This window comes from Pteropus medius, unplaced genomic scaffold (assembly GCF_902729225.1).
Source record: "Pteropus medius unplaced genomic scaffold, Ma_sr-lr_union100, whole genome shotgun sequence".
In the NCBI taxonomy this organism is placed as follows: Eukaryota; Metazoa; Chordata; class Mammalia; order Chiroptera; family Pteropodidae; genus Pteropus; species Pteropus medius.
Window position 1 is genome coordinate 32,660,535 of NW_024344378.1, and position 15,124 is coordinate 32,675,658.

At 30.9% G+C, this 15,124-nt stretch overlaps 1 protein-coding gene across 2 annotated transcripts in view; it reads right to left on the reverse strand.

Moving 5' to 3' along the window:
- PCDH15 (protocadherin related 15) overlaps positions 1–15,124 on the reverse strand; it is a 730,119-nt gene that overhangs the window by 255,320 nt on the left and 459,675 nt on the right. For both annotated transcript variants that reach the window (XM_039871826.1, XM_039871827.1), the window contains exons 12-13: positions 8,655–8,789; positions 7,131–7,280 (exon numbers count right to left, since the gene is read on the reverse strand). In XM_039871826.1, coding sequence (XP_039727760.1) covers positions 7,131–7,280; positions 8,655–8,789 — 285 coding nt within the window. The remainder of the gene's footprint in view (positions 1–7,130; positions 7,281–8,654; positions 8,790–15,124) is intronic.

The following is a 15,124-nucleotide window of genomic DNA, read 5'->3' on the forward strand; positions in this document are numbered from 1 at the left end:
TTATGAAATATTTTCAAAGTAATTTTTAGCTTTAATATTTAATGACCTATGACACAGCATAACTAAGAGAAATTTATCAGAAATGTTTTCAGTGTAAAATATTTTTCCATATTAAGAGCAATGAAAGGATAGCCCGGTTGAAACTATGAAGTTAGAGAGCCATTTGTGGAACGATCGTGGGAGGCTACATTTTGTGTATAACACAAAATCTTAAGGCATGGGACTTTTTCTAAACTGATTGAGAGTGCATTAATTGAAGGAATAAGTTCAATGAGTATTTAGTGACTTCCTACTGTGTGGAAGTCATTGTACTGGCCACTGGTGCTTAGAGATCATTAAGAGTTCCCGTCTTAAAAAAGGAAATTTCCAGTTCAGTAAGGTGGACAGAAATGTAAAGGCTAACCTTAATGGAAGACATGGTAAAATGTGTGGGAAATAGTGTTGCTAGCTGAGTATGTGGAAGTGGGGGGAAAAGCCATTAATTTTGACTTGCTAGGAGAATAATGGATTTATTAAGAAAATAACATTTGAACTGCAAGTTAAAGAATATAAAATGGCATACTTTGTATCAAACTTTAAAATCTGAGAGAGATGTCAATAAGCCATAAAATGGTAAGGATATTCCACGCTGAAACAAAACAAATGAAAACAAAACAAAACCCTCTATATGATCTCAAAGTTAATTATATGGAGTTATGCAGCAGGAGATGAGACATGAATATTTGAAGTATTACATAGATGGTTTTGACTGCATATATGGAGATTGGACACTTTCATGGTCAGATTTTCTAGAAGGATGGCTACCTATTCTGATTCATGTTTTAGAACAGTTGCGTGTAGCAGTGTGGTGAGGAATATGCAGAAATACGGTTGTCCGTCAGAGTCTACTGCAGTAGCCTAATTCACAACAGTGCATAGGCATGGAAGACAAAATGATTACAGATCGATACATTTTGAAATAGCAATTTCAGAAACTGGACAATCATCTAGATGAATGCAGGTGATGGTGGAAAATAAGAAACATAAATCTGAGGTTACTATCCTGAAGCCTGTGTAACTGTAGATTAATTAAGCCCTTTACAATACAGTGGCCTCCAAAGAAAATGCCATATGCATATTTGAGTCTCTTTATGTGTCTGTATCTGTGTGTTTCTGTATTAGACAAAAGATAAGGAATAGATTAGTTATCTTGGAATATGTGCAGTTAAAAGTATCTGTCAAAATCCAAATTACCATGTTCAGCAGATATCTGTAATGTCAGCTTGATGCTTAGGTCATCACAGGGAATTTAACTTTGAGAGACCTGAGTATACATAGAAGTGATGATTGAAAATTTGGGAACAGAGTCAATAAAGGAGACCTATATATTGATTTTTGGAGAATGTTAATATTTAAAAAGTGAGAATTGAACAAAAAGCCAGCAGTGAAGTCCCTCAGTCACCAGAGAGGTAGAATGATAACCAGGGAAATTTTTCATAAAAGAGTAAAGTTGAGTTTTACATAGATAGGGACTGGAAAATGCTTTTATACTTGACAATAGAGAGGGACTTAATTAGATTTACAATTTCATATGATTTTAGTGGTATGATGTAATAGATAGATTATATAACTACATGTAATATTTAATAAAATAACTAATAATCAATAACTAATGATAAATTAATAAATTCTCTAAATTTATCGATTGGTCCAAGAACCTGAATATGTTAGAGTGGGATATCAGAGTAGAATAGCAACATGAATTGTTATATGGAAAGCATGTTTAGATCAGGGCACTGGAAGATTTAAAAATGTTTATAGGACAAAGGGAAAGAATCCATAGAGAGGAAGAGATTATTGTAGTAAAAAAAAATAGAAAGAAGTTGAATAATTAGTGGAGCACAGGTGAAAATGAGGGAAAAAGGTGGACCTTAACGCAATGAAGAAGAAACAGAAGCATGATAGAAGAAAATAAGAATTAAAGAATGAGAAGATGGGAAGAGGTGGGGTGAGAAGCAAAGGATTCACTCCATCTAAGACTCCATCTAAATAAATTAAGAATTCCAATTTTCAGAGGTACAAAAATATTGTTAAGGTTTTAAGTTAGCTATTCTCAAAATTGGCTGCATATTAGAGCTGCTTTGTTTTATTAAAGAATATCTTTCCAAGTGACTCTACTATGAGTGATCAGATTACTTAATAAAAATATCTCAGGGTGGAGTCCTGGCACCATATTTTTAAAAGCTCCTCAGGTAGAACTCTAACACTCAATTTGGATTAAGAACCATTGATTTAAGGGAACTGGAAAAGTTTTGGAATAGCATTTATGGAGTATGGACTGAATACTTAACTATGGTTAGTAAAATCTACATCTTTGAAACATTAAAATAATATATCAAAATCTGTATCTTTAGTATAGATCAGTCATTTTTTTCAAGAAAACTAGAAGTGTATGAAATGAGACCTTAAGACAATAGAGCATGATATCCACTAGTGTCAATTTGTAAGAGTTCATTGATGGCCTACAAAATGGTATCACATGTCACATAAAATATGCTGAATAAAGTGGAAAAAAAATCATTCTCACAACATGTAATTTCCCCCTAAATACAAGGTGTGCTAATGATCTGATTGCAGTTCATTTCTGGTTATGTAAGATGCTGATGCTGTTTTATGGCAGTACTCCCAAGTGTGGTTCATGAACCATATACATCAAAATCTCTCTGTTTCTTTTTATAGTAATAATATATAAGAGATAGAGATAAAGTCAGAAGACTAATTTACAATTGAGAACTTTAATAAGAACCTCATTACTCACATCTTTATGACCAACATATCTACTTCTCGTAGGCAAGGAGGGGTGGTACCTCATAATAAGATAATGGATTCAAATAATTAAGTATATACTTATATCAGGCCAAGACAGTCTCATGGTTACACTGAAAATGATTGAAAATGATCTGATTATAAAACTTAAAATCTGTTATTCAAGACTCTCATTGCAGGAGAATTCTCATTGTCACGTTTATTTCTAATACTTTCACTCTTTTTGACATTAGATTACCAACCAATTAGTAAATTGATTGATCTTCTGTTAGATTAATGGGCAAAGGCAGGGTTGATGAGGAGTTAGGTGTTGGTCGAGCATAAAAACCTAGTTTGTGACTCTTGAAAGGTATTTGCAGATCATACTTCTGCATCATTTTAGCTGGTTTAAATTTTTGTCTCTCAATGAGAAATCTATATTCTATTATTTAAAGGGCTTTGGAGAATGTTTTATAGCCACACTACTCTTTTATCACATACCAGAAATAACTTTAAAAAGACTAATTATAAAGTTTCATTTCTTGGCATTTAAATTTTTTTTAATTAGAAGTATATTGACACAAACAATGATCTATTTTCATAATATGCATAGTTCAGGGAAATATATAAAATAAGAATCTTTAAAAGCAAAGCAAGATTTGTTTTATAAAAAGATATAATGGGAAAATTAACTTTTGTAGCCTGCAAATGCCAGAAATAAGTTTTTGATCCCCTAAAGCAAACATTTTTTGAGATACGGTTCTAACACATAATTGGTATTGTTTTCTTAGTTATACTCACCAGTTCCCTGCTGGCTGTTTATCTGTATAAACTTACTTTTATTTTCAATTATGTTATTATAGAGATGAGAATCAGGTCTAATTAAATTAAGAACATGACAATAATTGTCATTCCTTTATCTGTGTAAAATATAATTTTGTTCCCTATGAGCCAGTGCCTCAATAAAGATAAATGTAGTTCTCTCAGTCCATCAACTGAGTAGAAATACAATAGTCCCCCCTTATCTGTGAGGGATATGCTACAAGACCCCCGAGGATGCCTGAAACCTCGAATAGTATGGAACCCTAATCAACTTCTTCAACTCTGCCAGAAATTTTGGAACAGCTTCTTCAACAGCAGATGCAGCCTCTTCAGTAATTTTTACATTTTGAGTCCAAACCTATTCCTGAATCTGTGTAACCACCCCTAACTTGTAATGAATGGCTATGTGTCACTCATTTTAGGGGATCTCCTGCTGAGGTCTTCATACAGGCTCAATACATTCTGGCATAACACATTGCCATTAATCAAAAAATGTTTTCATGTCCTCCACCCATAACTTTTATGTTTCTTACATCCTAACTAAACATTTATCACACACTGTGTCCATAATTTTCGCAGTATGAGGTACAAGAGCAAAACTAGCACTAATTTCTTTTTCCTTCTTCACAATTTCGCAGAAAGAAAATTCATCTTTACTGTAAATCTTAGCAACCTCAGCATATCATTTTTGTTCTTTATTAAGTCAAGAACTTTGACCTTTTCACTTAAAGGAAGTACTTTACAGCTTCTCTTTAGCATATCTGAATTGCCAGTATCACCACTCTTATATTGGGGGCCATTATTAAATAAAATAAGGGTTGAACATAAGCACTGTGATATCACAACAATTGGTCTAATAATCCAGCATCTAACAGGTAGGTAGTATATATATATATACACACACACATATACATCTGTATGTATATGTGTATGTATATGTATATATATATATATATCATCATCATGAATATGCTGAACAAAAAGATGGTTCACATTCTGGACAGGACAGAGTGGGATGGTGCAAGATTTTATCAGGATATTCAAACTGCATGCAATTTAAAACTTAAAATTATTTATTTATGGTATTTTCTATTTTCTATTTCTAGACAATGGCTGACTGTAGGTAACTGAAACTGCAGAAAGCTAAACCACAGATAAGTAGGGATTACTGTAAAGGCTAGTACATGTTCATCTTCCCATTTATTTATATCTACTTGTCTGCAACTCTTCATTTATCCTCAAATAAATATTTATTAAGCATCTACTATATTCAGCCTCTACTATATGCCAGGCGCTATGGATACAGATGTTATGGATACAGAAATAAACTAACTACATATCTACTCTCAAGACAAATGAGTAAAGAAGTGGATTTTAATAATATATGAAATTTCATAAACAAGATATGAATCAAATGTATTGTGGCTGTTTGAAACCTTTCCCCCCCACTATCACACGCATAGCAGAGGATATGTACACAAAAGATGTACTTTTAGGTAAATTTCCAGTGCCTAGGCTGTGTCACCCCTTTCTATGCCATTCAAGAAAGCATATCTTAATTCAATAAACAAAATATGAATAGCACTGAATTATTTCTAATTTATATTAACAATTATATCATGAAAATTTCGTCCTTTAAATAAATATCGACTGCATGGCTAACATGTCTGGCACGGCCTGAAAAACAGGCCAGCCAGCCAGCTATTGATCTCTTAGGGTTTTCAGTTTTTGGGGGAGGAGGAGAAAAATAAGATAACTCAAATGGGCATAGGCCTATAACATGATGAGAGAGGGTAAGTTATAGAGAACGAATGTGTGTGTGTGAGTGTGCGCCCGTGCACACATATAGGTGTGTTCTGGGAGGTTATCGACACTAAGCTATTAGGGAAGTTTTCTCTCAGGAGGTAACATTTTGAGCTGGGTTCTGTATGATGAAAGTGAATTAGCCTCGCAAAATCTGGAGTAAGAAAAGTGTTCTTGCTTAAAAAAAAAAAAATAGTGTAAAGCCATGAGGATCATCAAGCATTTCTTCCCATCCATTTCACAATGATGAGCACACAGCACTGTATCACAATGTCTTGGATACAAACCACTGTATTACTAGTGGGTTGCTGGTGGAATATTCTAGGAACTAGATACTGAAACTACTAAGAAATGCTTCTTTAGAAGGGAAAGAATCTAAAGGTTAAGAAAAAGTAATCAAGCCATTAGTAGAAGAGAAAGAGATCAAGGTAGAGGAGATAATTTGAGGAAAGTGAGAAAAAGCAGGGCACATTCAGGTAACTGGAGATAGTTCAGTAGGATCGAAGCATACATGTGGGAAGAGAGAGCCAAAGATGAAGCTGGAGAGAAAAAATAGAACAAAAACATAAAAACTTAAGTATATTGTGGAGGCATTTGAACGGCTTTTTAAATACTTGGAACTCTATCGAATACTAAATTATGCAGAGATATAAATTTATTACTTATTACATACTATACTATTAAATACTATTATATATTATATATACAGCATATTATATATTTTATATACTATATATATTATATATAAATTTAGTAATAATTTGGAGCCATTCATATACTCTAAAAAGTATCTAGAATCTTTGCTTTCCTGGCCTGAGAGCAACTTAAAATTATTAAGTCTGACTCTCAAATTTAAAGGAAAATCTCGATCAGTGGTTTTTACTGAAATACTATGAGTTTGTCTTTTTTTTTTTTTTAATATTAATTACCTAAGTATTGCTCATAGAGCTTCAGATTCAGGAAAGCTGAAGTGAATCTTGGTCATCTGCATTCCTAAATAGCTCCCTAGATAATTTGGAAATACTGCCTGTTTGGAAAGTACTAGAATCAACTATTCTCCAGGGAAGCTTCTCAAGGGAAAATGTTATTACTTCTTTATAATTAATATTCAGAGTACTCAGGATACGAAAAACATATTTAGGATAAGTTACAATTTATTTAAATGTAATAAGAACAGTTAATAATAAAAAATAAGACACATCAAGAATAAAGATTTTGTCAGATTTCTGTGTTTGGAAAGTTACTATTTGCTATCTAATCTTACCTTTCCTGTTGTAATGTTTCCATTTTCTCTTTAGGTAACCAATGTCTAATAGCATTTTCTGCCAGTTTATTAATGCATTCTATTGTATTTATCACCAAGAGAAATTTAACCCATTTCTCCAATAGTTCAATATAATTTGAAATTTTAAATTGTATTTTTAATACTTGAAAATTCAGTATATTAAATACATTTATTACATTAATTACTTAAATATCTTCAGTATAGTAAACTTTTAAAAATCAGGTATATACAGGCCAAATGGCTATGGTTAAATCTGTTATCTAGTGATTTTACTTTAAAATGCATATTGATATGCTTTAATTTGAAAAGTAAAAATAAAGTTAAAGCCTTTTAAGCTAAATTATGCCATAATGAGTCTGAAACTCGTTTCCATTTTTAGAAACATTTCTTAAGCAATGCTGCTTGGGGCATATCCTCATATTTTATGGGTAATTACCTGTATGACACTGTCCCCAGGGCTCATGTCTGTATAAACATAGACATCATAGGATATTTCAGGGAAGGTCGGAGTGTTATCGTTTGCATCCATCACCCTGATATTGACGATAACTGGCTCACTTTCTTGTACACCATCAAAGGCCGTAATCTTTGGGGGTAGAAAAATACATTTAATAGAGAAGTCATGCAAACATAAGCAATACAAAATGACTCATCTATGTATGTAATTTACAGTTCAAAAGGGTGCTAAAATATTTTGTCGATAAAAGAAAATAATAAAAATATAATAGTATACATAATCGAAGTTTTAATGTGCTTAGTATCAACAATGGAGAATTCCATTTAATTTTAGTTTATTCAATTCCAAGCACCTACTTCAAGTAGACCAATAACATTACTGATTCTTAGGAGATAACTACTATGTAATTTTTTTAATTAATAGAAAAAATATTTTCCACTTTTATATATTTTGTATATAATGCAAGAGTTGCTTTTACAGTCAACGTGTCCTAGATATGCAATATTGTTTTTTAGCAATTCACAAAATGGCACTTTTTAAAGGATTCATTAGTATTAGTTAATAATGCTATCTTAATTACATTATTAACATTTTAAGACGATGACAAAAAAAATCAGTGCTATAATACTACTATACTTATTCTGAAGGATTTATGAAATCCACTCTGTATCAAATTTTTAACTGTCAATTTAGGTTTTCTGAAAGCTCTGGCTTAAGGTCTTCTACTGTATAGGCTTCTCCAGAAAGAACTCCTATATAAATCCTATAACAATACTTTTCTATCAGCTCATTTTTCTCCTGTATCTGAATGAAATCTAGTTCAGGAATTTGGATTCACAGCTTTAATAAGTTTTTTTTTTTTTCTTAATTAACCTAAGATTTCTCCAACTCAGTACTATTGATATTTTAAGCCAAATAAGTCTTTGTTGGGGTGGGGGGGCTGTCCTGTGTATTATAAGATTATTATAAGATGTTAAGCAGCATCTTCAGTGTCTACTAACAGGATCCCAAGAGCACCCCCTCACATTAGTGACAACAAAAAACGTTTCCAAACATTGCTAAATGTTCATAGAGGAAGGGGGCAGTGAGGTGGAGAAGGAGGCACAGGGATCACCCTTACTTGAGAACCACTGGCCTAATCCCATGACAAAATTAAAACAGCAATAACAAAATAAAATAAAGTTTAGGAAATAATTCTTTACTTTGTGGTTTCTAATTTATATCTCAGTTTAAGTCAATCATGAGTATATGGTAAAAAATGAAATACCCAGTGTTTGGTTTTCATCTTGAAAATGAATTTTCTTTTGTTGAAAAGCATGGTAAAACAACTATACAAACTTATGAACAGAAAAAGAAGATATTCATGTGAAGAATTTTTTATTATTAATATTCTCTATGGTATTACTTGAAAATATTGCATTTTTCCTCTCAAATCTTTGACTTTTCCAGTTTTAAACAGACACCTCTTTCTGTTACATACATGTAGACACAAAATCTCTTTACCGAAAAGGTGTAAGTTTGCTGTTCTTCCCTGTCCACTGGTTGAAGTAAGGTGAGGAAGCGAGTAATACCGGTCTGCGTGACAGTGAAGACTGAGGAGTAGTCATTCAGAAAAAGGTGAAGCTCTGGGTCTTTAGTCTAAAAAAAAAAAGCCATTTTTAAAATGCCGAATAAATAATGCAGTTGTTAGTTTATTACTCGAAAATTATTTATCCAATTTATTATATAAATATGCACAACTACATTAAGAATTTCTAAAGAAAAAAGAGCTTTTACTAAATATTTACTCATAATTCAGCAAAAGCATCCAAAAGACAATAACTCATTTTGTGGAAAACAAAATACTAAAATAAGTACTAGTAATATTAATATGAATAAAAGAAAAATAGCAATAAGAAGTATAAAATAAAAAGCAACCCAATTGAATATATACTAATTTATTTAATATAAATATTTTTCAGAACTTCAGTGAACTCAAAAAATAAAAATTAAAAGCAAAAATAGAAAATTTTTTTGCAGTCAAGAATTTTAGCTGTAAAATTCTGCAATTACTTCATTTATAGTAATAAAATGCACATATGTGTATTACTATCCTGTTTCTGTAATTGTTTAATGAAAAAAAATAAAATTAGTTATGTATAATTCATTACTTATAAATACCATGCTTCCTCTTCTTATTTTAATGCTGTAAGTGTTTTCCAAGGGGAAACATTTATTCTAACCAATTTCCCGTTTGCCCCGAGAATAGTCGCCAGTAGTGCTTGTGGCTGTAGTGTTTAACCTGAGATAACTCGCAAATTACAGTCCTAACCTTATCCTTAAATTCTGTCATGAAATGTTCCACTTTTATTATTATTTTCTCATCGCTCCAGTATATCGATAGCCTTTGAAACAATGGAATAATTCTATTTATAGCATTCTATTTTTAGTAGTGGTATTTCCATTTGCTAAATATAGTAATTCTTGATCACCAAAAATGTCAAATCTTACAAAACGTAGCATTCCTACACATTACGTTAACATTGTTCTTGAATAGTTGTTAGCCAAAGATTCATTTGATGAATCCGATTTATGTATACATTTCTATCACAGGATTAGAGGCAAGTTCTGTTTACAAATAACTTCAAGAACAGTTTTTATATTTTATTTTCACATTGAAAACCAGTCAGATTTGCTTAAGCCTCAAAGAGCGTGTTTACATAAAATTAAATTAACGCTGGTAGCAAGTTGCACTTTTTTTCTAAACAGGAAATGGGTTAATTAAAATATTTCAGATGATTAAATTGAAATATATGAATTTACCACATGTCTTATAAGAGTCTAGAAAAATGGTTATATATAAAGAGGAAGTGATTGCAAAAGTTCAAAGCAGAAATAATTAAGCAAGCACTGGAAACCCTTCACAATCTTATTGCCATCTCTGAAAGATAAAGTATTAATCTCTGCAACACAGAGAAAGATCAGAGACATAAAGTAGGGAGGCTTGAATTGGTGTCTGCATAGTGGAATAGGGAAGCAGGTGGGGCAAATATAAGGGGAATATTGTAAGAGAGTGGACCTATCAAAAAAGCTATGAAAAAATAGCAAAAAGAGATGATACGGGGAGGTAAGTTGTTTTTATTGATTATGGCAATTTTTAAAATAATTTGTACTGTATGATTTAAAATGTGATTTAACATCATAGATTACTTTTCTAAGTCTAATATCAAGGGTTGAGAGCAAAGTAAAGAGCCTGGAATTTGTTAAATTTGAAAAAAAATTTGAAAAAAATAGAGCTCACATTCTAAAAATTTACATATAAAAGTGAGAAGTTGAAAGCATACTATATTATTAAAAAGTGGGCATAATTTGATTTACAAGATACATTATACGTCTTAAGTTTCAATGTGTTTATGTCAAATAACTTTGAAATGAATGGTTTTATTTGAACCTGAAACAAGTTGTGTATCATAATATCTCATTATGAGATATTACTTAGCTCTATCATGGTAGCTTCTATGTCCATGATTTTGATATAAGGTCAGTGTGCTACATTTATCCTGAACAATAAAAAAAATAATACTACAGATAATGATTTCCATTAGTATAGTTAAAATGAAATAATCAAGGTTGTTAAGAGATGTAAAAACTCAAGATTTACACTGATATTTTCATATAGGCACTTTAGTTGTTTTTATTTCAATGATGTTTCTCAAACACCTAGAAAGCTGGGTATTTTGATTAATCAAATGTGTTAGTTAATAAAAAGTTAAATTATTTATTTAAAAAAGTAAGTTATAAAGTATTTACAACTAAACATATTTTGAACCACATATTGAGGATTTTTTTTATTTTGTTACACTTTGGAGTCAATTGTAATAACATTATTTTTAAATGGTCAAAAATGTTAATTAGCATAAGGTTTCAATTAATAAAAACTAAATAAGTATCATGTCATTTTTTAGTGTTTATCCTTGATTTTATCTAATCACTAGATTTCAAATTCATAGATATTTTTCTGTTCTTTGTGTGTACCAACAATGGTGCCTATGAACACAGCTTCTGCTACTCATGCCTGTACACTACTAGTAATCCAACCAGAGTGAATTTTGCTATCCAATTTGCTTATCAAATATTTATTTTTTTCCCTTTATTCAAATCATTCAGTCATTTTCTACTTCCTTTATAACTAATTCTCTCTCAATTTCCTTTCCTCCATTCAACTGTAGCTTCTGTTAGTAAATGTTTTAGGTATTTTCATTCATACACTCACCACATGGTTTAAAATTTTTTTTATGTCATGGTACTGGTAATAGTGTAATACTGCACTGGATTGTGAACTAGTGTAGGTATATGTGATTGTATTCTTATATGGTTGTGTCATCAATAACACCATTCATTTTACCAATTTATGAAAGCCACAAGATTTTATTTGCAAATGTTTCCCATTTAAATGACAAAATACCCCAGGACTCCATAAATAGTCTCTTTCATATTTGATAACAAGAAACATTAAAGACTTTTGATAATTTAATTTTCTCTACTTCTTGAGTCTTTTTATAATAACTAGCTTGAGACTAAAATAGCATTTTCCAGAAGTGAAGCTTATTTATTTTATGTAGTGTAATACATAAATCTGGCATTATACATGGCATATTAAGCACATTCTAATCTGTTCTGCACAGTTAATCTCTGATTAAAATATAGCTTTCGAAGTTTATGAATATTTAAAATAGTAACCTTTTAATACCTATAAATAGCATTCATAGATGCTATTGGTGAATATCTGTGCATTGAAGTACAACAATTTAAGAAGGCAGATTGGAAAATGTTCAGCCAATTATACCCAAATTTAATATTTTAGATTTGTAAACATAATATCAGTCTCAGATGTGGTATATTATGAGTGTAAATGAACAGATAATGTTCTAGTTTAATGTTCTGATAGGGATGGAAAATTTTATCTAGTCCCATGTCTACAAATTTATTTAAAATAAATATTAGTTTTTTTAATCAATATGTACACAGAGAGATGATTAATAAATATTCTTTTTCCTCCGATAAGAGGTAATATTACTTTACTCTAAAGTATACATTCACTATGTACCAAAAGTATGACATATTACTTCATTGATTTGTGTATTATTTCCTGGGAGGTTAAAATAAACTCTGATACTCACAGCACAGAAAAAGTGAACACATAAGAAACACATATAAAAATTCACATGTTACAAACATATGAAATGTAAAATTTTAAACTCCCATCATATAGAAGAAATACTTTCAAATATGACATTTGAAATATGTTCAAATATTGCATTTGAAATCAATTTTGAGTTTCCAATGGAAATCAAACTATGATATCACACACACACAAGATTATATGCATCACATATATACACATATAACACAGAAATGTATATATACATATATATGTTTATGCATATTTATGTGCATATATATAAATTACGAAGCATAACATGAAAATGACAAATTCAATCTCATTTGCCAATTTGAATGAGTTGACAGTAATTATTTGAAGTACTTGTTCAAAAGGATTCAACCCTAAATTTAGAATCTTTCAGAAAGAATGCAGTGATGAATTAGTAGTGTTCATCATGGACTAAAAAAAAATTAATAATTAATCTTTGTTTAAGTTACATGCAACGTGGATTCCATATAATTTTGATCTACTATAATAAAATATATTTAAGTTATATCTAGATACATATATTTAAAGTAGTTATGGATGTTTTTCTAGGTGATAATGAGTAATTGCCTACTTGTTTCAGTGGAACAGAAAAAGAACAAGAAATTGAATCACAGCAATTAATGAGAGAACAAACACAAAATCAAAACTTAGTACCTACAGGAACTCCACCAGGTGGAACCTATATGCAAATTAAACATGAAAAAATGTAAATAGAATTGAGCATGAACATAGATATGACATACAAGTGTATACTAGTAAAATAAATAAATAGCAAATAAAAAAACCCAAAATAACATTTTCCAAGATATATTTTCTTCTTTGTATTCTAATATATCATAGCATACAATTGAAAGCATAATATTTATAAAGCATTTAAGTACATTTTAGCTTTAAGCTTATATTGTATTAAATTTCAAAGACAACTTTATTTTGAAACACATCCCTATCACATCACTTTATACAAGGATGTGAATTGACATGAAATTGTAAGTGAATCAATGCATTTCTACAAGCCAGTGTGTAACCTCTGTTGACTATTTTTTTATAACCACCATTCAATAATCAATTTTTAGTGGTTCAGTCACTGAAAACCTGGTGGTCTCAGACATAACTTAAAAACTTTGTGCATTACATTACCTACATTTATACTAGATTATCTTGAAACTATGAGGTAAGAGCACTTGAAAAAACATTAATGTGATTCATATATATGCTATACATGTATATGTTAATATCTGTATATTTGTAAAAAGAAACAGTAAAACCAATTTTGTTTACTTTTATTTTGTTTCACCGTGACACTTTTGATTCCTTCTGACTCAAAATCTATACTGCTAATAATGCCACATGTCATCAATCCCTGACACTGTTTCTTAAAATGTTGTCTTTCCACTGATTTGAAAGAAGAAACATCATTTAACTTTTGGACAAATAAAATCAAATCTGACCTCTTCTCGGCATTTGCCTTTTGGCATGGCTGTTTTTTGAAGCAACTCAGGAGAACCAATTTCCACAGTGACAACTCTTTTCATGTCTGATGCTTACTCCCTATTCCTGTCACTGACACTTATGTGAGGTGACATGTCTCTGTCTATATTCTTAAACTCTTTATCCCTATTCAGATTAATTTCACTTATTCTGACTCAAAGTCAGCAAGAATTTACCATATAGTAAAATTTATGCCTGTGAATGAAAAGAGCCTTGAAGAATTATTTTGTTATTTTTGATCTTTAAATAACTTAGTAATAAACATATTTTACTTTTTAAAACTAAAGAATAATTGATCTAGAAAAAAGAGATGATTTGGAAGGGCATAAACCCATCTTCAAATATATTAATGACTATTTCATAGATTTATTCTGTGTGCTGGCAAATGGAAGATATAAGGAATAATGGATGAGATATAAGAAGGCTGTTTTTAATTCAGTATGATGAAGAGCTTTCTAAGAATTAGTTGTTCAACTATGTAAAGTGTTGTATTGTGAGACAGTTAATTCAATATCATTAGAAATTTTGATTCAAATCTTAGGTATCTTCATTCTATGAACTTGCTTAAATTATAGATATACAGAAGCTATGTAAGATATTGAAAAACTTTTGTCACTAGGGGATGAGGCATATTTGTTCACTTTCTGGGCTCCTAATGACAATCATTCACTATGAATAATTTTAGGTAAAGGATGGTTCTAAATAATAAACAAATGGCTGGATACACTTTATGTGACATTTTGATAAAATGTATTAATCATGCCACCATCCATATACATGGCATCAACTAAAGAAAAATTTCTCTCCATGCCCATCTCCACCAGCCCCAACCAAAGGAGCAGGCCAAAGCACAGTGATTGCTACCATATACTTTTGGGATCACAGATGATTGACTAAAAGGGAGTAACAGGTGAATACAGGTCTCACAGTATTACACAGCTATTACATAGTAGAACCAGGAGTCAAATCCAGGGCTGGCTAACTTCAAAGCACAAACTCCAAAGGACCACAACATACTACCCCACCCCTGGAAACAGCTTGGAACATTTAATAGGTTAACTGGCATTAAATATCCAAGAGTAGAATTCTAGGTAGTGTTTCCCCAAAGATTTTAAACCCAGGACTTTTTCCCGTCCCACCTCAGCAATACCTTGTGAGTCCTACTATCCTTTGCAAAGTCCCTTAGAAAAGGACGTTAATAAAATTTTTCCAGAAAAAGAAAAAAATCTGAAATTTTCTCTCAATTTACTAAACTGATGATAAAGCTCCATTTAATGAATTTTGGGGTACATTC